Source organism: Budorcas taxicolor, chromosome 8, assembly GCF_023091745.1.
Source record: "Budorcas taxicolor isolate Tak-1 chromosome 8, Takin1.1, whole genome shotgun sequence".
NCBI lineage: Eukaryota > Metazoa > Chordata > Mammalia > Artiodactyla > Bovidae > Budorcas > Budorcas taxicolor.
In genome coordinates, this window is record NC_068917.1 from 114455091 (window position 1) to 114478574 (window position 23484).

The window sequence follows — 23484 nt, forward strand, 5'->3', positions numbered from 1 at the left end:
GAGACACTCACGAATTGGCGAGGATGTCTCTGAGGAGGTGACATCTGGAGCTGGGGCTGATCCTGGTTTCCACCATCTCCCCACCTGGGGGTGGGAGGTGGGGAGCAGAGTTGCAGCCTGGGAGGCCTGTCGGCCCGGGGGCAGGGGAGGGGTGTCAGTACACGCCAGGCTTCGCGGGTCTCTCCTGCCCAGGGGATGAGCCGTCTGTGCAGCAGGGGTGTGAGGGCCTGTCCTGTCCTCCAAGGCAGAGCTGCCCTGCACTCCACACGGAGCTGTTTGGAGGCGCTTCTCAGACGGCAGCCCCGTCAACAGCCCAGTCTCCCCAGGAAGTGTTTGCACGTGTGTGTGTGTGTGTATGTGTGGTCCTGCTCGAGGAGGACCCAGGGGGATGGACAGCCTGTGGATGCGTCCTCGTGGAGGCACCCCTGGGTCTGCAGCCTCGGGCTGCTGTGAGCTGACCCTGAACAGCCTGTGAGCACCCGGGTCTCTGCTCCCCTGCCCAGCACCCAGGGGTAGCTGCTGGGCTGGGCGGCGCTGCGTCAGCATTGTGGGGGCAGGGGCTGCGCCTGCATTGTGTGTGGGCCCCGTCTCGGCACCCTTGCTGGCACGTGGGGCGAGTGTGTGCGGGGGTGTGTGTGCGGGGCCCTCGCCGGCGCGTGGGGCGGGTGCATGCGGGCCCCGTCTCGGCGCCCTCGCCGGCGCGTGGGGCGGGTGCGTGCGGGTCCCGTCTCGGCGCCCTCACTGGCGTGTTGGGCGGCTGCACCTTCTCTGGAGTGTCTTCAGTGCAGTTGGTTTCCTCCTGACACACGAACTTCAGTCTGAAGAGGCGTGGAGGTGAGGGACGCTGCTGGTGGTCACGGGCGCCACAGGCAGTGGTTCCGTTCCCTTGTTTTCTCTTCTGACTTGTTACCTGTGCTGAGAGCAGATCTCGGAGTGTGGCTCCCAGCCGTCCTGACCATCAGCCTCTGCTGCCTGTGGGGGCGTCCGGGAGCGCTGCGCAGTCCCAGGGCCCAAGAGCGTGGCACTGCCCACCGGCCGAGGCGCAGGCTCCTGTCCTCAGGGCAACTGAGCTTGTTCTGTCCTGAGCAGCCCAGACTCTGGGTGGATGGCCGCCGTGTCTCCACCACAACAGTCAGGGTTGGGCAGTGCCTGGCGGCTGATGCTCGTGTCCTGAGCCTCCTCCAGGGACTGGCCAGAGCTGAGGGGGGACATTCTAGAGGGCCTGTGACTCCATGTGCTTGGTGGGCACGTGCTACATGGGGGACCGAGTGCTGACGTGTCCTATGTGGGCCTGGTCTCTTGTGCTCACCCGTCCCAGGTGGTGGTAGGGTCACTGAAAAGGCACCAGTCTGTCTAGAGCAGGTCTCCATTCCTGCAAAGGAGGTGATGTTTCTGGTTGTGGCGGGGCCCCTGGATTTGTGGTATTGTCTGTAAGTGAGGCAGTGAAGGGGCTGGTGTAACGTGCCCCCCAGACCCTTCGGGGCCTGACTTCCCACTTCTGCCCATGGGGACACAGGTCCTGATGTCACCTGGAGGGGCCGCCTGGGGAACTGCAGCCCTCGACTCGCGTGGGCTCAGTGTCGCCTCCTCAGAGAGGCTCTTCCTAATGGTTCTCTCCAGATGACCCCTGTTCACCCCCACTCAGGCCTTTCTGTCGTTTTGCACGATTTCATCTTTTGTCACAGCCGTCTCTGCTCCCTGGCGCTCCACTGCGCTCATGCTCCCATGGCTTTTTGTGTAGGCTGAGCTGCTTTCATGGAGGGGCCCTCAGCACCAAGGACAGCGCCTGGCTTGAGGCTGCTCGGGGTGCTGCGGGAGAGGAGCGAATTCAGCACCAAGGACAGCCGTCGGGCGCTGAGGGGAGAAAAGGAGCGACTTCAGCACCAAGGACAGCCCCTGGTGCTGCGGGAGAAAAAGGAGAGAATTCAGCACCAAGGGCAGCGCCTGGTGCTGTAGGAGAGACGGCGCGAATTGGGGCCGCAGTGATGACGCTGAGTCCTAACCGGGCCCTGGGGGCGGAGTTTACGCGCATCGCCTCATGCCTTTCTCACAGCGACCCCATAATTGGGAACCACCACAGACCCACCGAGTTCCCCGGGCTCCTGCATCCTACCTGTTCCCTGTTCACCCCAGTGTCTCTTGCAACCCCATGAGGGGGAGGGGTTTGGGAACATGGCAGGCAAGAGCAGGAAGGGGTGGCGGTCTCCTTTGCCAGCTCCCATGAGGTCTTGGCCGTATCACAGTCGCCATTGGGTGGAGCGCTGAGTAGCCTCCACGGGAGACTCGGCCCTGCGTCTCCTCCCAATGTTGGAGAGGCTCTCGGGCTGCTGAGGGGGTGCACTTCAGCTGCGGGCCGGTCCCCCCGCCGACCCGGGGAGCAGAGTCCAGGTGGTGGGAGCAGGGCTCCCGGGTGGTGTACGGGGGTAGGAACACAGATCATGAGGTCCTGTGGGTGGTGAGCATCTGCTTAAAGGAGGCGTCACTGAGATCAGAGCACAGCAGCTTTGGGGATGGAGTGCGCTTATGACAGTCGGCTGCAGTCCCGTCTCTATGCGCCCTGCTTCCCCCTCGAGTGGAGGGGCCAAGACGGCTGGGGAGCCTCACCCAGGATCACGCTGGGTCTCCCTCAGCGTGGGAGGATGGTGCTCCCAGATGCTCCTGGCCCTCGACGGGGGACCACTGGCCTTTGCTTTCTGCGCCAGCTTTTAGGGGAAGTTCCCTTTTCAGTGTCAGTTCAGTTCAGTTGCTCAGTCGTGTCCAACTCTTTGCGACCCCATGAATCGCAGCACACCAGGCCTCCCTGTCCATCACCAACTCCCGGAGTTCACTCAGACTCACATCCATCGAGTCCGTGATGCCATCCAGCCATCTCATCGTCGGTCGTCCCCTTCTCCTGCCCCCAATCCCTCCCAGCATCACAGTCTTTTCCAGTGAGTCAACTCTTTGCATGAGGTGCCCAAAGTACTGGAGTTTCAGCTTCAGCATCATTCCTTCCAAAGAAATCCCAGGACTGATCTCCTTCAGAATGGACTGGTTGGATCTCCTTGCAGTCCAAGGGACTCTCAAGAGTCTTCTCCAACACCACAGTTCAAAAGCATCAATTCTTCGGCGCTCAGCCTTCTTCACAGTCCAACTCTCACATCCATACATGACCACAGGAAAAACCATAGCCTTGACTAGACGGACCTTAGCCGGCAAAGTGATGTCTCTGCTTCTGAATATGCCGTCCAGTTTGTTCACAACGTTTCTTCCAAGGAGTAAAGTAGGCGGAGGTAAATGTCAGGCTGACATGCCAGCCCGGCTGAGGGCCGGGGATCCTGGAAGGTGGCGTCCACGCTACTGGCCTTATAGGAGGAGGAGAAAGGCAGGTATTTGGGTTGAGCATGGAGGCAAACACGAGAAGAGAAGCTTGTGCATGTCCCCGAGCACTTGTGGTGGTTTGGCCAGAAGAAGGGACGGGGCCTCATCTCTGGTTTTGTGGCTCTCCGTTTCAGTCCACGTAATGGAGGAGTTTGCTTTGGTTCAGGTGAATGTTACACACAGTGAATTCTAGGCCATCCTTAATATCTTCCAAAGCTGTCCCAGAGGATAAGTAGAGAAGATGTTTGAAGTTTTCAGAGAGCTGACGGTGTGACTCTGCTGTCATTGAGTGTGGAAAGGTCTCCGAGATTACGACAGCGTCATCGTGGGAGACTTAGTGGGTTTTTGTAAGACTCGTGTGGGCTTCCGCTGTCACCTAGTCTGGATGTCCTTAGGTGTGAAGCTTATGAACTGGAGCTGAGCAGTCGCTCTCCCGCTGGAGTGGTCTCTGAGCTTCGAGAGAAGTCTGGAAAGATGCCTATATGTGTATATTAAGTCACTTCAGTCGTGTCCGGCTCTTTGTGGCCCCATGGAGTGTAGCCCACCAGGCTCCTCTGTCCATGGGATTCTCCAGGCAGGAATGCTGGCATGGGTTGCCATGCCCTCCTCCTCCTTTTCCTGACCGAGGGATTGACCCTGCGTCTCTTATGTCTCCTGCATTGGTGGGTAGGTTCTTCACCACCAGTGCCCCCTGGAAAGCCTCGCAGCTCTTCCTTTGTGCAGGGAAAGAACAGTCGGTGGTCTCACAGGACAGTGTAAAGATGCCCTCCCCTTTCCCTGTGGCTGACGTCTCCACGTCAAACGAGATGGTTGTCAGAGCCACCTGCGGAAGGAGGACAAGACGGGAGCCCCAGGGGTTGGTGTCCATCAGCTCCATGTCCACCCTGCGTTGTGATGGGGCCTCAGATGAGCCCACCCAGGGGGCTTCTGGGGAGGGCAGGTCTTCCCACCTGCACACCGTCCGTGGCTGGACTCTCAGTGTGAGGGTGTCTTTCTGTTGAGCCCTGCACGTGGGTGATGGGGGAGTGCAGGCAAGCGTCGTTAGAATAAACACGGGCCTTCAACAAGTAAATCACTGGTGTCCAGAGCCCCACACCCGTCTGTTCTCGGGAAGGGGCCCCTGGCTGGGCGTAAATGACCGTGTCACTACAAGCGTCCGTGTGTCACGGCCACAGGAAGCCTTGCTTTCGTAGATTTGATCGAAGGGGGCTTCCTGGCTTAATGGTGTGACTCTTAAAGGGGTCTTTCTTGAAAAAAGTCTTTATAACATGCATGGAAAGCTAACTTACATTATGCTGTGAATTTTTGAGCAGGAAGAAATTAATCAGGTTGCCAAATCTGTGTATTTTAAGAGAGAGATATATAAATTGAGGAAATAATGTATTACATTCTTCTTGTAAAAGGTTTTCAAAACTTGGCTGGTAACCACTGATAACAGTCACCAGCGACTTGATAGCTGTGTTTCTTATTGAAGGTTTTCCCACTTCAGTGAAGTAACGAACGGGAGGGTTTCGGAGCAGCGCTGGAGCCGAAGTCCTTGCCTCGCTCGCGCGCTGTCTTCAGCTCCGTGGCGTGTGGTGATGGCCGTGTCACGTGTCTCATATTTGGTGGTCTCCATGCTTTTAGCAGCTGTGCTGCCCTGGCAGCCCCCCACCCCCCCGCCCGCCAGAACGGGCTTCGGGGGTAGGTTGGAGAGGTAAATGACGTGGATTGAAAGTAACCGCAGCTCAGGTGGTGATGGATCTGCCTGCCGTGCAGGAGACCCATGTTCGATCCCTGGGTCAGGAAGATCCCCTGGAGAAGGAAAGGGCAACCCACCGCAGTATTCTTGCCTGGAGAAGCCCACAGACAGAGGAGCCCGGCGGGCTTCAGTCCACGGGGTCGCAAGAGCTGGACACAACTCAGCGACTGAGCCGGCACCAGCAGTGGCCTCACGTCGGGGCTGCTTCAAGCGTCTCTCAGGGCCCTTAGAGCGTCCTTAGCCCAGGCGCCAAAATCTAGCATTCTGGAACCGCTTGTCTGAGGAAGAGAAGTGTGTTTTGTCTGGTCATGTGCGGCCTGTGAGATCAGGACCCTCACTCCTGCTACCCTGGCCTTGTTAACTGCACAGAGAGCTTTCGTTTCTCTCGCTTGGGTTTATTTGCAGAGACGGCCCTTTCCCCGTGTTTCTCTCCCAGTGATAATGAGGGGCTGCCGTGTACATACATTAGGTGCGTGCTCTCTGGCTCCTGACTTGTTAATAGTTTTACGTCGCTCACATCTATGGAGAGAGAGTGAAAAGCAGAAATGTGGGTGACTTCTATGAACAAAGAAACAAACGCCCTAGTTTGGAGCAGCAAGTGTGGCAGAAAGTCCGGGTCGTTTTCCTGTGCGTATAGCGCTGGTTCCCCGGTGATGATGCGCGATGCAGTGGGATTTCCTTTTTTATTGCACTTTGCACGCCCTGCTTGTTCTAGTCTCTCTCGACCACAGGGGTTGCTCCCTGTGAACCCACCGTATGTTCTGTCAGATGCGTCACCCCCAGGTGGACAGTAAACAGCAGCTCTGCCCAGCGGCTGGGCCCTGAGTGAGAGGGGACGTCTCCTCTGGGGACGGTGCTGTCTGTGTCCACCTCAGGCCCGCTCTTCTTTAGCAAGGACCCCGATCGCCTGGCCGTGCCGACTGTCTGGAGACGGGCACACACCCTCCATGGGTTTGTTGTTTCCGTGGGGGCAGAAGTTGTAGGACAAAAGGGAGACACCTGGGAGGAGCACAGTGAGAAGGTGGGAGCCGGGAGCCGGGGTGAGGCTGGCAGGCAGCAGGCGAGGGCTCGGGGTGTGTCTCGTCAGTTGTGGCCGTGCGGGACGGTCCGCGCGTCAGGCCCGCGGTCACCCTGCTCAGTGGCCTGGGAAGCGCGCTTGTTTTGTCTTCCGATCCTCAGTCCTGGTTTTCCTTGATGCCGCTCTGAGTCGCCCCGTCTGTGTGCTCCTGTGGGGTTTGGTTTCTCCTGATAGTTTTCAGTATGAGCTGTCCCGAGTCGCCCACCATGTCAGGTTTGGCAGACGCACGTCCCAACCACAGCCTCCCCGAAACATGCCGGGTGCCGGCCCCTTTCCCATCTGTCTGGGGCGTCTCTCCAGGCCCTGTGTGGGAGCCGGGCCTGCGGCAGCAGTGAGAACGCGTCCCAGACCTGGACCGGCATGTCCACCGGTGGTTCTGTGCCCTCCCTGAGGCCTCACACCGCCTGGGTTTCCAGCGCATGGGCTGTCTCTCCATCCCAGGACCGCTGGTGGCCTTCTCCTCAGTCTCATCTCTTTCACAGGAAGTTACTGTTACTGGCGTGATCCAGGTCAGTTTTCTGAGGAACCCGTGTTTTCCTTCTGCTTCTCTCCTTCGGGCATCTCTGGTCATGCAGGTGGGCTGCCCAGGGGGCACAGCGGTAAAGACTCCGCCTGCAATGCCGGAGACTCTGGCTCAACCCCTGGGTGGGGAAGGTCCCTTGGAGAAAAGACTGGCTCCTCACTGCAGTCTTCTTGCCTGGAGGGTCCCACGGACAGAGGAGTCTGGCAGGCTGCAGTTCGTGGGGTCACATAGATTCGGGCCCGACTGAGCGGCCGAGCAGCAGGCAGTGCTGTGGTGAGCGTCGTGGCAGCGCGCTGGCAGAGTCTTGAGGGGTCGCACTAGGGAGGTGCCCCTGGTCGGTCAGTGTCGTGTTCCGTGTGGAAGAGAAGCCGTGAGGGTCTCCATCAGTGTCTGCAGTGGTCACATGTGGGGAGACGTGAAATGAAGCTCTCTTCATAGCTCTGAAGACAGAAGTTCACCCCTGTGGTCACCCTGAACAATGCTCAGCCTCTTCAGGCTTCATCGCCCAGGCGATGTGACTTTTGTCTTGTTAGTTGTTCAGGTGTGCACCGCGTCGGTTAGGACGGCTTTGGGTGACAGGAAACCGTGGCTCACGTGGGCTGCGACAGAGGACATGGTCTGCCGTCCCGGGCCTGGCGGTGACCAGGGCTCTCAGCTTTGCCCTCCCAGGAGCAGGCAGTGGACGATGTGGGCACCACCCACCTGGGCCCCTTCAGACCCAGCCCCCAGCAGGCTGCCCAGCATCTCAGCGGCCAGGGTCTGTCGGCTGTCCGTGCCTGAGTTCCTGGGAGAAGCCGCCAGCAGGGCCTCAGCTCAGGTGCCCTGATGAAACTTACGGCTGGGGCCTACAGGGCGCCAGGGTTGACTGCTCACAGTTCTCGGGGCTGGAGAGCTGGGGTCAGGGTGTGGGCAGGTCAGGGGCTGCAGCGGGCTCTTTTCCCAACTTACAGGTGGCCGCCTCCCCCTGCGTGCCCACCTGACAATGGGGGAGAGATGGAGACGCAGAGACAGAGACGCAGACGCAGAGAGACGGAGAGGCAGAGAGAGATGGAGAGAGACGGAGACGGAGAGAGAGACGGAGATGCGGAGAGAGATGGAGACGCAGAGACGGAGACACAGAGACACAGAGAGACGGAGACAGAGAGAGACGCAGACGGAGACACGGAGACGCAGACGCAGAGACGGAGACGCAGAGAGAGACGGAGAGGCGGAGAGAGATGGAGAGAGACGGAGACGGAGAGACAGAGACGGAGACGCAGAGAGACGGAGACACAGAGAGAGACGCAGACGGAGAGAGACGCAGACGCAGAGACGGAGACGCAGAGACGGAGACGCAGAGACGGAGACGCAGAGAGAGACGCAGACGCAGAGACGGAGGTGTAGAGGAAGAGAGAGAAGCAGAGAGACAGAGACATAGGTACGCAGAGACAGGGAGCCTGGGAACTGGTGTCAGTCCACACCAGGGCACTTACCCCGTTGCAGGCGCCCATCCTCCTGACCTCTGAACCCTAGGGAGGGATGTGGGCACTCAGGCCTCAGGAGCGTGGTAGCTGCACCGGGTCACTGCCCCAGGTCACGCTGCCTCCCCTGCTGACGGGGGCTGGGCAGGGCCTTGCTGAGGGCCTCGGGGGCATCTCGTAACACTGGGCTCCCTCCTTCCCGCAGCGTCGCCTGGGAGCCCGCAGGAGACGGGAAGAGAGTTGTTTCACTGGCCGACAGCCACATCCTGCTGTGGGACTTGGAGGGAAGCTCCAGCCAGGCCACGGTGAGTAGCTCAAGCCACGCGGTTTCTGTCCCTCCAGGCGAGTTCAGAATACACTCGTCAGTTCATACATGTTTAGAATCTTGACACTGTGAAATCACTAAGAAACGGACTGGGTCGTCGTCAGTCAGACGACAGCTCTTTCGGGCAAAAAGATTCCGATTCGGGTCTCCGGGCCGGGTGCAAATATAACACGGAACCTGGATGTTGACAAAACTCTCCCCTTTGGCTGTAATTTGCCCCGAATCGTAGTCTTCTCTTTCACGTGTGAATCTTTTTAATGAAGGGTTTTCAACATGTATTTGGTTAAGGTCACTTTTCAGAGAGGAGCATTCGTGACACAGAGGTTTCCTGGTCGTGAAAATAACAGTTGACCGTGACCCGCTGACCCCTCAGCCTCTCAGGGTGTGGCTGTCGGGCGCGTCCACCTTTCTATCTGGGTGGCCGTCGTCGTCCCGCCCCGTCAGGCACCCGTGTGTCCCCTGAGGTCTCGCCCTGCAGCTTGGGGGGGCAGCTCTCCTTCAGGGTCCCGACCAGGAGGCGGCGTCTCCCCCGACGGCCCGTTCGCCCCCAGACCTGCTCAGTACTACGCGCCAGCCTTCTTGGGAACTGGTGTGGCTTTCACGTAGTCCTCGCTTCAAAGAGTATGTCTTTCATAGACTAAATACTCCACCCATTGGTGTGTATTTTTTCATACATGATCCCTTAAAATGTCCTCTTGTCAAATGTCTTGTTTCACATGGATTCGTAATTTCAGTGCATTTGTTTGTGGAAGCTGCAACTTTGGAGAGAAGGTGAAGCGCTTGGCAGGACAGCGCCTCTGATGCCCCCACGCCTGGGGCCCCGCTGCCACCCCGGGGGGCGTGAGAGGCATGCTTCTGGGAGACCCGTTCAGGAGCCGTGTTCACCTTCTGTCCGCTCGTGCCCGGGACGCGTGCTCAGCTCTCTTGCCGCGTGTCTTCACCTTCTGGGTTGAGGTTGCATGTGTACTGATGGGTCGTTATCAACACATGGCCCAGAAGTCAGACTCATCCCAGTGTGGAGTGACCTGTCCACATACAGAAACCGCACGACCGGAAGGACCTCTCACAGGCTTCAGTGGGAAGTTAAGAGGCAGCCAGTTTCCCCAGCACAGTCATAATTCTTCAGGAAAGAAATCACTGTCTTTGTTAAAATTAAGAAAAAAAATAAGACATCTCTCTATCCTGGAGCAGAAAGCAGATTTCACCCAAACTGAGGCCCAAGTGGGAACCTGAAGGAAGCTCCCGACGTTGCCCCGTGGGCCCCTGAGTCTGGGTCGGTGCCTCCACAGTCCCCCCCTCCCATCGCTCTGCCTTCCAGGGTACTAGGCAGGGTGTCCAGACCAGAGTCCAGGGTCTCCCCTCCTGCCCCCTGCCCCCGCCTGCACTCAGGGGCCCATTCCCCGAGGCCACCTTTGAGAGCAGAAAGGGACATGGCTGTCCTGTGAGGGTGCCGGGCCTCACGGCAGCACTGAGCAGAACGCCAGCCCCGGTCCGAGGATGCGCGGAGTGACCGGGGGCGGGGATTAGGAGTCCACTGCTCTGGGGCCCCCACTGTGTGGGCCTGTCCAGTCATCAAAGTGTGAACGGCTCTTCAGACCCTCCGTCGTCTCAAAATGATTTTATGGTAGGGTGATTAATCTGTAACTGATTTTCTGCAGGGACCAATTCCGTTTCTCTCCCCTTTTTTTATCTGCTGTCAGCAGTTCTGTCGATACCACTTTGCGACCCCGGGGCCGGAGTATTTAATACCGAAACCTTCCTATCGATTCCAGCCATCTTCACGCCCGGCTCCTCAATTTTTGTCCTTATTGTTTGAGGATATTGCCTTCTGCGGTGAATCTAATCTTATGCTCACTGCTTCATTACCTTTTGCAATTAAATCGGAGGCTCTCTGCCATTTGTAATCATTAGCGGAGCCCCAGGGAGGCCTGCAGGGGGTGCTCCGTGGGTCCCGGGACCCCGAGGCGGTGCCTGCCAGTTTGGGTCTGTGCATGCTCACACCCAGGTTCTAGGGCTTTCCCCGGCTGTGGGAAGAACTAGCTTCCGCGGGGTGGAAGGGCAGCTGGCATCACCTGCATACAGGCCTGAGGGCCGGTGCCCAGGGGAGCATTTCCTGGGAGGAAGACAACAGGCTTCAAGGACATGGTGTGCTTCCAGAAACCTCTAGTGCAGGTTTAAAACACTGTAGGAGGCTGCAGCCCACGCCGGTGGGGAGTCGCTCACTGCCCGGGGACACAGGCTCAGGGTGCAGCCCAGGCTCCCCGCCTCCTCGCCCACGGCCCCCCCTTCCCCCGGCTTCCTGGGCTCTGCGCGTGGCCAGCGGGGAGGAGGGCTGGCTCCCGGAGACCCCAGGTTAAGAGTGGAAGGCGCAGAGAGCCCATCTCTCCTGCACCTCACTCGTGGCTCCTCGATGGGACAGGGACACCGGTTACCTTCTCGCCCATCTCAGCCAAAGACCTTAAATCCACCCTCACAGCCTTCCCTTTTTGGAGTCTGTTTGGAGATCACACCCGCGTCGGTGGGTGTCAGACACACGTTTCTGTCCACGAGGAGGGGTTGGCTTTGGTGCAACAGAGGGGAAGCCCTTCTCGCTCTCTTCTTCCTGCAGTAGAGTCAGCTCTGCTTGAAATGAACTGCAAATGCGTCGGAAACGACCTCGGGCTCCTCACCCTTGCTGGCACCTGCTGCTGTGCGTGCGTTTCCTAAACTCGGGGACTCTGGTTTCCAGGAGGCCACTCTCAAAACCTGCGGAGTCGGAGCACTGCTGGGGGGCAGAGTCCTTCCCGGGCGTGGGAGCCGCCAGCCCTGCCGGGTCTCGGACCATCGTGGGCCGGGGTGCGGCGCGCAGGGGGTAGCCCGCCTGCCCTGTGACCCTGGGGCGGGGGTGGGGGTGGCGGGACCCTTTCTTCCCCCTTCTGAAGGCAGCGATGGGCCTGGGGTGTCCTGCTGAGTCCCATTCCCATGACAGTCCTGAGGCTCCTCCCTGGGCCCAGAAGACAGCACCCCCGTCCCTCCCCCTGGGTCCCTGAAGGCAGAGCAGAGCTACGTGCCGGGGTGGTGCTTTGTAGGGGTTCGTCTTGTTGGGTCCTCATAGCCTTGGGGGCAGGTTCTTTGATATCTGTCTTACAAATGAGACACAGGAGAGAAAGCCAGGCCTTAGAGAGACGCAGTAACTCGTGGTCATTCACTGGGAAGGCGGGGACCCACTCGGGGGTCTGGCTGAAAGGGGGGGCTGCCCTTCCCTGAAGGCACCCCTGATGGCGTTGGCTCAGAGGGGCATCCTGGGTGTGTCGGTGAGAATGCATTTGGCTGCAGGACATAAGAAGTGACTTAGATAGAGAGGAGGTTTTATTGTCTGCTGAAACAGAGGCGGGGGAATGAAGCCCGCCCGGGTTCAGGGTCTTCATCAAATCGAGGGCCCAGCGACTCTGTGTGTTTCCCCTCTGCCGTGTCCGCCTGTCACTGCTCTCCCCGTCATGACCGAAAGGTGGCTGCAGAGGTTCCAGCCGTCACATCCAGACTGCACAGCACCCTCGGTTTGTAAGGAAAGCCTTTCCTGGAAGCCCCTTTGTCACCTTTTCACGCGTGACTGTGTGTCCAGGCCTAAGCCCGTCTTGCAGGGGGAGCAAGCCCACCAGACCTGGCTCAGGGCCGTCTTAGTCCCCGGGGGCTGTGCAGGGCGTTCCAGGGAGAGGGGCTCCCACGGTGGGGGCTGCTGTGTGACCGGCAGCTGGGGCCAGGCTCACGGTGGACTCGCCTGCGTGGACGCGGCGTCTCTTATGCTGGAAAGGCCACAGCCCTGCAGTTGCTTCACGTTGGTGGGGTTAGGGGTAGGATAGTGGCACTTGCTGACCTCTCTGGTCCTGAGGGGCATGTGCTGGGCCCCAGATTCTTGAGTCCTGCCACCGCTCCACGCTGAGTCCTGCCCTCGGCCCAGGTCTGCCCAGTCCTGCCCCCTGTCCACGCTGAGTCCTGCCCCCTGTCCGTGCTGAGTCCTGCCCTCAGCCCAGGTCTCTGCCCAGTCCCCACTCCATGCTGAGTCCTGCCCCCTGTCCACGCTGAGTCCTGCCCCCTTTCCATGCTGAGTCCTGCCCCCAGCCCAGGTCTGCCCAGTCCCCGCTCCATGCTGAGTCCTGCCCCCTCTCTACGCTGAGTCCTGCCCCCGGTCCATGCTGAGTCCTGCTCCTGGCCCAGGTCTCTGCCCAGTCCTGCCCCCCGCTCCACGCTGTGGGGCTTGGTGATGGGGGTGCTGCTTGGGTCTCTGGAAACCACGCCGAGACTCTCCTTGAACTGGCCCCGCCGGCTTGAGTCCCAGCGTTTTGTTCTTTGGCGGCGCCTTCTTTGTTCTTGTCCTGCACCAGTGGCTCTTCTGAGAGGGTTTGGGGGAGGCTTTCATCACTCCTGGACCAGGAAGCACTGAATATTTCTCTTTAATGCTGGAAGCAGATTACCGTGTGCACTGCACCCTCTGGAGTTCTTGCTGAGTTCTGTCTCCGTGTCACCAGGAAACCAGAAAAAGTGATTGATTAACCTTACAACATGCACCATGCTGGCTGCCCCAAGTAGCCCCTTAAAAAATTGACGGCGAGCTGTCTTTCGGGTTTCCATTGAAGTCTGCCTTGCAGGCTTCTCGGCACCCGTGGGCGCGGCGCTCTGTGGCCCTGGTGGTTGCTGTGTTGGAGTGAGGGGTGGAGCGGGAGCTGGACCAGTTCTGCAGGGCGGCCGTGACCTCGGGCGGGGCCCCTGCCCTCTGGGGGTCCCCACTGCTGAGTCCACGTGGGGTCTTGTTGGTTTCCCATGCTCCCTGACAAACGCCCCCAAGTTAGCGCCTCCCACTGGCCACCATGTGGCTTCTGTGGGGACCGTCAAGTCTGGAGCCTCAAGGCTGGTGAGGCTGCGGGCCAGGTGTCAGCGGGGCTGGGGTCTCATCGGAGAACTCTCGGATGTGCTTGGACAGAGGGCCTGGGCTCCTTGTGGACTGCTGGCCAGAGGCCACTCAGTGTGGATGTTGGAGGCAGACAGTGCCGGTCAGTTTCGCGGCCTCTCCTTCCCTTGGAGCCCTAAAGAGTCAGCGTAGAGGCGGCGCGGGGAGCTTGACTAGCGGTGGCGTATGTTAAGGGTTCGGCCTGGCGCTTGCTCCTGGTCATGGAGTGGGGCGCAGGGTGGGCACCCAGGAGGGCTCCCCGTGAACCCGGATGGGTGGCCGTCTGCGAGTTACCTTAGAGATGAGACGCTTTCCTGACCCTGTGGGCCTCTGTCCGATACTCGGGGCACGGACTCCAGGCGTTCCGCCCCCGGGAAAGGAGCGCGTATGCCCGTGGGGACTAGTGCCGAGATGGGCTGGCACGAGGCCTGTCGTCCACGTGGTTTGCAGAGTCGGTGAGGCGGGAAAGTGGGCTTTGGGGAGAAAGGTTTTCTGGGACAGGTTGAGACTGTCCAAGGGAGAGATGAGGTGCCTCCAGCGGGTCAGTGCCTCCTGGGCGGTGAGCCCTGGCGCTGCAGTCACACCGTAAATGGGGCCCTGGCTCAGAGTCACTCTTAAAGCTGTCTCTGCTGTCAGACTTCTTAATTGGGCCAGGCTCCTGGGAGAGGAAGCAGGTGGTTCTCCCCAGGTTCCGGTTGAATCCCCTTGCACTGACCGTCTGCCTTGTGGGCCACGCCTGGTGGGGCTGAGCCTGGGCCTGATGAATTCCTGGGGCCTCCGTCCAGCACTGTGGTGGCCACCCCGGGCCCCTCTCAGAGGTTCTGCAGGGCAAGGCTGGTGTTCAGGGTTAAGTGAAGTGGGTCACGGAGGGGCGAGTGTCTGAGGGCCACAGACAAGCCTGGAGCTGCCTGTGTCCATCCCCACCAAGTGACAGGCCTTTGTGCAGAAGATTGAGGGCGGGTGGGCAGCGGGGTGGGGCGCCCGTCTCCCAGGCTCCCCCAGGGCCGGTAGTCTCCAAGGTCTCCACTGTTACCTACTGGGGTTACTTAACCCCCAGGTAAAAGAGCTGGAGACCCTCGAGCCTGGGCGGGGACTGTCTGAGCATGTGTGTGGTCAGGTCGTGGCTGTTGGCCCCTCGGCACCTGAGGCCGCCCGCGCGGACCCCTACCGCCTCCTCCTTGTCTTTGGAGGAGGCAGATGCTCGGCCTGTTCCGTATCATTGCCTCAGATTTGAGCAGATCTCTAATCACACAGCAGCAAATCCTGTCAGAGAGGCTCTATTAATACCCTTGCTATATTTTTTTGCTGTGCTCCATTTTATAAATGTGTATATATATATGTTTTTTGCAAATATGGTTCAAACATTCTTGCCTTTTAAGGGCAGAAAACAATGACAGAGCTTCCTAATTGTTTTCAATAGTTACCTTCAACGATATCCTGTATAAGATATCCTCTTAAACGTTCTGAACAGAGTTCGAATTACTTCTCTTTCCTTCTTCCTTTGAAAACATCCCCAAACCCACAGCTGGCCAGCTCAGCGTCGCTGGAAGGGAAAGGACAGCTGAAGTTCACGACGGGCCGCTGGAGCCCACATCACAACTGCTCCCAGGTAGCCACGGCGAACGACACGGCCATCCGAGGCTGGGACACGCGGACCATGAGGTCAGTGGCGGCCGGGCCGGACTCGCGCCTGGAGCCCCGCCCGCCCCGCCCCACCCCATCCTCGGCTCGGTCGGGTCAGCTCTGCTGGGGGCCACATGGCCGGGCTGTTGTGGTCTTGGTGTTGTAGGGAGGTGCACAGCCGCCTTCCTCCTCCGACCCCGCCTTCAGTACACCAGGGGCTGTGGGTCCGAGCCCCTCTCGGGCGGCCTGACTCCTCCGGGTGCCCTTCAGCAGCCACAGTCTCCCGTGGAGATCCGGGTCAGGCTTTCACAGCAGCTCAGGCCCTAGACGGTGACCGCAGGCTCCCGGGCCCTGTGATGGGCAACTCCAAGGGGAGGGCTGCCGTGTCTCCGGGGCGCACGCCCGGAGGTGATCACACTGTGTCACCTAAGTCGTTACACAGACAGCCCGCGCTGCTGGCGGAGCACAGAGAGCAGCTTCTCTGCGCCAGGTGTGGGTTGACGGGCAGAGGAGTGACGGGGGCTCTCTGTTGCCATGGCAACGGGAGCACGGCAGTCTTTTTAAGGTACAGTTCATCCCCTCAGCGCACTGTGATTTATCACTAAGCTGCAGAGACGGAGGTCGGGAAATAATTCCTGTTGCCTTCAAGGGTGGGGGCACCGCCTTAAATCTCGGTCCGGGGCTCCCCGAAAGTGCAGGGGTAATCCGTAATCGACGTGTGTGTCTGTGCCGGGCTGTGCTGGGTTTGCTGTGAGGTGCTGAAAGCTGTGGGCTTGGACTGTGGGGACTCAGGACCAGAATGCATGCCTCCAGGGCCCATGGCCGTCTTTCCCTGTTCTCATCGTTCCTTGAAGGATGCGAAGGTTTTTGGGGTCTATATGAGAACCTCTAAGGCTAACCTCACAGACCCCACATCCAAGGCCTGGGGGGCGGCGCCCTGCAGCCCCCTTGCCTGCCGTCCTTGGAGGGCGTCCCTGGGTTTCTGGCAGCGGGTGAGCCGGGCTGTTCTCGACACGGTCTCTCTCCTGCCCACAGCCTGTGCGCCTCCTCAGCCAGCTGCTTCCCGCGCTGCTTGGGGTGTGCATGGGGCTTTTATGTTCAGGCCACCACGCCCAGAGCTGGCAGGAAAGCCTGAGTCAGCATTCCGCAGGCCCTGGGACCTCAGCAGACTTGGTATTATCCATTTTCCTGCTTGCCTCGCAAGATCTTGAGGCTTGGGCTTCTTGTTTTAGGAAGAAATTGCTAGGCTCTTGAAAAGGTACAGGATGTAGAAACCAGTTCCCGATTTAAAAGTGGCTTTGGGCTGGAAAACCTGGCCTGTGAGAAACGATGGGAAGGACTAAAGTCGTTGCCCTGAGTGGGAGCATGGAGGTCTGGGGTGCCGCCCCCCAGGAGCTGCAGGGAGCACGTGACCCAGCACCTGCAGGAGGGGACACTCCCCCCGAGAAGCACGCGGAGAGGGTAGAATGACGGGCATGTCACAGGGCCATGGTAGGCCTTGTCCATCCTGCTGGACGCAGGCCTCTTGTCCAAAGCCGCTGTCCCACCTCAGGATGACCGCTCCTCTGGTTGGGGTGTGTGACGTGAGGGGGTCGCTGTAGAGACGGAACAGTGTAATTCCACACCCTGTGAGAGGCGGCTTGGAGCTGGGTGGTGGGGCATCAGTCAGGTCTGTGTGCGCATGTGTGTGTGCACCTGTGTGTGTGTGCCTGCTCTTCTGTGCACATATGTGTGGGCATGTACACCTGTATGTGTGGGCACATGTACCCGTGCGGGCGCACACGTGTGCTGCGTGCATTGCGTACCTGTGTGCACACCTGTGTGTATGTTCTCTGCACATGCGTGTGGGCATGTACACCTGTATGTGTGGGCACATGTACCCATGCGGGCGCACGTGTGTGTGGTATGTGCATTGTGTACATGTGTGCACATCTGCGTGTATGTCCTCTGCACATGTGTGAGAGCATGTATACCTATATGTGTGGGCACGTGTACCCATGTGGACACACGTGTGTGCTGCATGCATTGTGTACATGTGTGCACACCTGTGTGTATGTCCTCTGCACATGTGTGTGGGCATGTACACCTGTATGTGTGGGCACATGTACCTGTGTGGGTGCACGTGTGTGTGCTGTGTGCATTATGTACACGTGTGCACACATGTGCACGTGTGCACTCTAAGCAGCTGTGGTTCAGCCCCTCCCACCACACCTGCGTGTATGTCCTCTGCACATGCGTGTGGGCATGTATACCTATATGTGTGGGCACATGTACCCATGCGGACACACGTGTGTGCTGCGTGCATTGTGTACATGTGTGCACACCTGTGTTTATGTCCTCTACACACACGTGTGGGCATATATACCTGTATGTGTGGGCACATGTACCCGTGTGGGCGCACATGTGTGTGTGTGCTGTGTGCATTATGTACACGTGTGCACACATGTGCATGTGTGCACTCTAAGCAGCTGTGGCTCAGCCCCTCCCACCGGTGTGTCGGCACCCAGGCTGTGTGCGTGGTGAGGGATGGGCCTGGCCGGGACGGGCAGCGTCTCCCTCAGCGTTTCTGCAGTTTCTCCTGCTTCTCCTTCTTCTCCTGTCTTTGCGCCTCTGACACCGTCAGCACCGCATCCTGCTTTCCGCCCCCTTTCTGTCTCTCTGGTCCTTCTGGATGTGGGCTGTCCAGTCTGTCTCTGCTTCTCCATGACAGTCCCGTCTCTCTGGCTCCCTCTCATCAAGATGCCAGGTCACCCCCTTGAGAGCTGCCAGCCAGCCCCCATCACAGGCACCGACCGTGAGCAGGAGCCCCCGGCCCGGACCCCACCTGGCCGGGGTCTGGGAGAGGCTGTGGGGGCCAGTGCTTCCCGTGTCCCCCCTCTTACCTGTGTGTCCACCCCCCGCGCCCAGCCAGATCTACTGCATCGAGAGCGCTCACGGCCAGCTGGTGCGGGACCTGGACTTCAACCCCAACAAGCAGTACTACCTGGCCAGCTGCGGGGACGACTGCAAGGTGAAGTTCTGGGACACCCGCAACGTCGCCGAGCCCGTCAAGACCCTGGAGGAGCACTCCCACTGGTGCGTGCCTGGCGGGGGGGCAGTAATTAGGTGATTTATTTTGCTGATTACGTCACTGTTTGGAAAGGCAGAAGCCAGCCTAGTTTGTGCTGCTGTGACTCACGCAATCAACCAGTTTTATTTTTTCTTTAGGAAAAAATTCCAAATCTGAATGTGATTCATAAACGTAGGAAAAGAAAAACATTAGACTCTGTCTCCTCTTGAAATAGTGCTGGTTCACGTATGCAACAGTGAGTGTGCCCAGATGCTCCTGGGGCATTGTGTGCCATGCAGGGGGTGGAGAGCCCAGTGCCCAGAGGCAGGAGGCCAGATAGGCCAGTCCAGCAGCATCCATGGGGAGGATGGTGAGGCAGGGCTGGGCGCGCAGCACGCAGCACCCCCAAGATCCGCCATTCTCCCTAACGTGCTGTAGCTGTGTATTCACCACGTGCTGGGGCTTTTTGCTAAGTGAAAGAGATCAAGTCGGAGAAAATCGTTTTCATCCAAATAAAGCCTGTTGTGTGTGCGTACGTGTGTGTCCATGCGTGCTTCTGTCTGGATGCACGTGTGTGCCTGAGTGTGCTTATGTCTGCACGTCAGCGTGTGCTACTGCATGCATGTACACATCTGTGTACATACATGCATGTGCATGTGCTTGCATCCGCGTGCATATTTGTGTACTGCTGTGGGCATGCACACTTCTGTGTGTGCTCGTGTGTATTTACCACTTGAATGCTGGAGTACAGTTTAGACAGTTCGGTCATGCCTGCAGTCTGGGAAGAAGCTCCCGTCCCCTGGACCCAAGTGGGCTGTCTGGCTGTCCGCTGCCCACCCCCCAGCCCCGGGTCTGCAGCAGCTGCCTGGCGGGCGGCTCAGCACAGCAAGCTCGGGTCCTGTGGGTCAGAAGGAAGCTGGGCCGAGTGACCAGACCAGACGGGAGGGCGGCCCTGGCCGGGGCAGTGCTCCTGGAGGCCGCCCGGGGCGGGCTCGTGTCTCCGTCATCTCTAGTCCGCACTGTGCTTCTCAGGCGGTTACGGCCTTTGGCGCTCTGGGAAGCCTGTGTGCCCACTGCGGTCCCTGCTGCCGTCTGGTTGTGTCTCTGTCGGTTGGGATTTACAAGGTTTCAGGCTGCGCCGCGAGCCTGCCCCTGCTGACCACCACCCGGTGCTGGCCTGAGCGGGATGAGGCTGCCCCGTCTAGGAAGGCTGATGGTCCCAGCGCCCTCTCCCCCCACCCCCAGGGTGTGGAACGTCCGCTACAACCACTCGCACGACCAGCTGGTCCTCACGGGCAGCAGCGACAGCAGAGTCATCCTCTCCAACATGGTGTCCATCTCCTCCGAGCCCTTCGGCCACCTGGTGGATGACGACGACCTGAGTGACCAGGAGGAGCGCCGTCTGGAGGAGAAGTAAGCGCGTGCGACGGGCGGCCCAGGTGTGCGGGAGCGTCTCCGGGTCCCTGTGGTGGGGGCGTGGGTGATGGGGTCGGGTGGCTCAGCAATGCTGTCTGGCGTGGCCTCTGAAACGCGTGTCTGTCCACGTTCTTGCTGAGCTTCACAGGTGAGGTTGTGAGGACCGTGGCTGGTCTGCACCCTCGGGAGTGAGCCGTGGCCCCCGCTGGCTCTTGGGATGCCCCTTGGGGCAGACTGTGCTGGGCATCCCTGCTCGCTGTGCTGTCCTGGGTCAGGTTGTGGCCCATCTGCCCTTGCTGGCAGGGGGCAGGGTGGGACCGCAGGCCCAGACCTGGCCCGTCCCCCACGCCCCTTCCCCTGCGGGACCCTGAGGCGCTGCCAGGACCTCGACGTGGTGCCTGCCTTGACAGCCGCACCATCTTTTCGTGGTGGCGTCTTTTCCCCGGACCTTCCAACCCTACTTGTGTCTGCTCAGGGGCCCTCTCTTCACCCTGGGGCCCAGGCCCCGAGACTTGTGGGGGCCTGGGCTCTGGGGCTCACGCAGGGCGCCCTAGTCCAGGGCGGCGGCACCCAGGAGGGCCGGTGCCCTGCGTCAGCAGCCTGGGTGTTGCAGGAGACGCCCCTTGCTCTGGGGAGGACGTGTCTCCGTGGCGGTGGCTGCCTTCTGGTGTGAGGGAGCGTGCTTCAGGCCTCCCTGGAGTCGTGTCTGGGGCCGGGGGGTCTGGAGCAGAGCCCCGTTGAGTCAGGCAGCCTGTGCCCTGGAGTGTGAAGAGGGCATGTCCTTCTGTCCTGAGCTTCCTCACTCTCTGCTGTTGTCTGATTGTTTCTGCTGCCCGCCAGCCGCCCAGGTGAAAGTGAAAGCCGCTCAGTTGTGGCCGACTCTTTGGTGTGCCCCGTAGATACACAGGCCGTGGAACTCTCCAGGCCAGAGTACTGGAGTGTGTACCCTTTCCCTTCTCTAGGGGATCTTCCCAACCCAGGGATCGAACCCAGGTCTCCTGCATCGCGGTCTGATTCTTTACCATCTGAGCCACAAGAGAAGCCCAAGAATACTGGAGTGGGTAGCCTATCCCTTCTCCAGTGGGTTTTCACAACCCAAGGATCAAACCCGGGTCTCCCGCATTGCAGGAGGATTCTTTACCAGCTGAGTCACAGGGAAAAATCCCCACATGAGAGGCTGACTTGGCAGTGACCTACCGATCGTCTCCCTTGACGCCATCATTTTCCTGTTCAGACGCTGGGAAATGCATCATTTAGACACAGCTGTGGTGGCTTCAGCCCAGCGGCCTGCCACGTGCAGGGCTCGGGGCCCTCTGCTGTCCTCTCTGCTCTCGGCCAGGCAGGAGTCTGCGTCCTGTCTGTACTGGAAACAGAGCCAGCAGCTGCCTTGTTGGCACCGAGTGGTCCTGGGATCCCCCCTGTGCGTGACAGCTTCAGACAGGCTCACCAGGAGGGGGGCAGGCATGTGGCTGGCAGGCATGCCCGGAGATAGCGGCACTGTGAGCTGGCCCAGTTTCCTGCTAGCCTGCTCCTGGGATTGGTCTACACATCTTAGTGAATCAGGGGAATGGGACCCCTCTAAGGACTTGTATGAAGGGTTTATACCAGGCTGCTTGCTGGCCACTGCAGGCCAGCTTCCTGGGAGGACAGGGCTAGGGGATGAGTGGGATCCTGAGCCCAAGACCAGGGGGCACGTGAGGCAGGGTTTCCCGAGAAGGGTCCCGGAGCCCGGGAGGACAGGCTCGTGGGGCGGGGTCTCCCGAGAAGGGCTCTGGAGCCCGAGACCAGGGGGCATGTGGGGCGGATCAAGGGGCAGGCAGGGTGGGGTCTCCCGAGAAGTGTCCCCAGAGCCTGGGAGGAGGGGGCATGCCCTGTGGGGTCTCCCGAGAAGGGTCCCAGAGCCCCAGATCAGGGGACAGGTGGGGTGGGGGTCTCCCAAGAAGTGTCCCCAGAGCCCAGGACCAGGGGGCACACGGGGTGGGGTCTCCCGAGAAGGGTCCCAGAGCCCCAGATCAGGGGACAGGCGGGGTGGGGTCTCCCGAGAAGTGTCCCCAGAGCCCGGGAAGAGGGGGCACACGGTGTGGGGTCTCCCTAGAAGGGTCCTGGAGCCGGGGAGGAAGGACTCGTGGGGCAGGGTCTCCCGAGAAGGGTCCTGGAGCGCAGGGACTGTGGGTATGCAGGGTGGGGTCTCCCGAGAAGGGTCCGAAACCTGGGAGTAGGGGCTTGTGGGGCGGGGTCTCCCGAGAAGGGTCCCGCGTGCTGAGAGCCCTGTGGGCAGGGAGCGTGGGTGAGATGGGAGGCAGTGCCCCAGGCCCTCCGGCGGAGAAGCAGCTGGCGCACTGCAGGCCTGTGTTCTCCGCAGCCGGGTGGGCGGCACAGCTCTGCGGGCTCCCGGGGGTCTGCGTGTGTGAGTGCTGTCCGGCCGGTGTCCCAGGCAAGGGATGCGTGAGCCCTGTTTGCAGGGGTTGATGGGGAAGTCACAACCCCAGCCAGGACCTGCTGGCCCTTCCCGCAGGCTCCGGCCAGCCCCGCCCCCAGTCCAAGCTGTGCTGTCTGGTCCCCAGGTTCCTCTGTCAGACACCACGAGACCATCAGCCGTTCTCCACCCAGCCACGGTCCCCCTGAGCGCAGGCACGTCTTGCTTCAGGGCTAATGGAGGAGGTGTCGGGCAGTGGATGGTACCCCACCCTGCCCCGTAGGGCCCTCTGGGGGTGGCCCTGGGGTCCTGCCCTCAGGAGGAGGTGTCGGGCAGTAGACAGCCCCCACGGCCCTGAGACCCCTCTAGGGTGGCCCCGGGGTCCTGCCCCCAGGAGGAGGTGTCGGGCAGTAGACGGCCCCCACGGCCTTGAGACCCCTCTAGGGTGGCCCGGGGTCCTGCCCCCAGGAGGAGGTGTCGGGCAGTAGACGGCTGCCTCCCCCACCCCCGCCACCCCTCAGCTCCTGGGACCAGGCCTGCGGCTGGGGCGGGGCGCCCGCCCCTCACGTGTGTCGGTGCCTTGCAGGAGCCAGGAGCCCCCTCAGGACAGCGTCATCGCCACCTACGAGGAGCACGAGGACAGCGTGTACGCCGTGGACTGGTCCTCAGCCGATCCCTGGCTGTTCGCCTCCCTGAGCTACGACGGGAGGCTCGTCATCAACCGCGTGCCCCGGGCGCTGAAGTACCACATCCTGCTGTGAGCGCCGGGCTGCCTAGGGACCCCAGCCACGGTGTGTGGGGCCCAGGCTTTCCAGGCAGAGCCCCGTCGGACATGGGCGCCCACAAACAGTGGCAGGGCCTCTGCCCGCTGGCCTCTGCACCTGCCGTCTCTGCCCTGGAGACAGAGGTGCCCAGGCTGAGCGGGGCGCACACTCTCCTCCGGCTCTGAGGGCCGTTGGGCATTTCCCTGTGGTTTGTTTCCCTGATGTCGACGTCGTTTTCTCTTGAGATTAAATGGAATAAAAGCAGCAGGGCGGCCCCTGGCATCCTCCCCAGGGCTCCGCTCGGTCTTCCCCGTCTCAGCCCGGAGGATGGGCGGGTGGGCCTGCTGCACCCGGGGGGTGCTGATGCTGCAGGTGCCCCGAGTCTGCCCTGGCCGAGGCCCCGTCCCTGGCCGCCACGCTCCCCGGGGTCCTGCACTGGAGGCTGACGGCCCCCACGTCACCGTGCGGTCGGGGCCCGCCTCGGTCACTCGGACGCCTTCCCGCTAAGCCCTAGGTTGTTGGTGAACCCCTCCTCCCCTGGGCGCCCTCCGTGGGGCGGGCGCGTTCAGCTCGGAGAGGCTGGTCCTGCGTGCGCCCCCCGACTGGAGGCTGGAGGACCAGCAGCGTCACCTCACTCACACTTGGCACCGACTGAACGCATGCGGATTCTGCATGGATTGGTGCTGGGATGCAGGCCCGGGCTGGCCCTCCGGCTCTCGGCAGCGGTCCCCTCCAGTCCGCGGACAAGGTGGAACCCCAGAGTCAAGGGAGGGAAGGTGGGCTACAGACCCTCGGTCCTTCAACC

General features: G+C 60.6%; 1 protein-coding gene across 2 annotated transcripts in view; it reads left to right on the forward strand.

Annotated features, from left to right (window-relative positions):
- EIPR1 (EARP complex and GARP complex interacting protein 1) overlaps positions 1–22942 on the forward strand; it is a 66693-nt gene extending 43751 nt beyond the window's left edge. Inside the window, exons 5-9 of one of the 2 annotated variants that reach the window (XM_052644937.1) lie at positions 8368–8467; positions 14937–15073; positions 17942–18109; positions 19329–19496; positions 22502–22942. In XM_052644937.1, coding sequence (XP_052500897.1) covers positions 8368–8467; positions 14937–15073; positions 17942–18109; positions 19329–19496; positions 22502–22676 — 748 coding nt within the window. In that variant the 3' untranslated portion in view covers positions 22677–22942. The remainder of the gene's footprint in view (positions 1–8367; positions 8468–14936; positions 15074–17941; positions 18110–19328; positions 19497–22501) is intronic. The other variant, XM_052644938.1, reaches the window with a different exon arrangement.
- Positions 22943–23484: the final 542 nt, after the last annotated feature.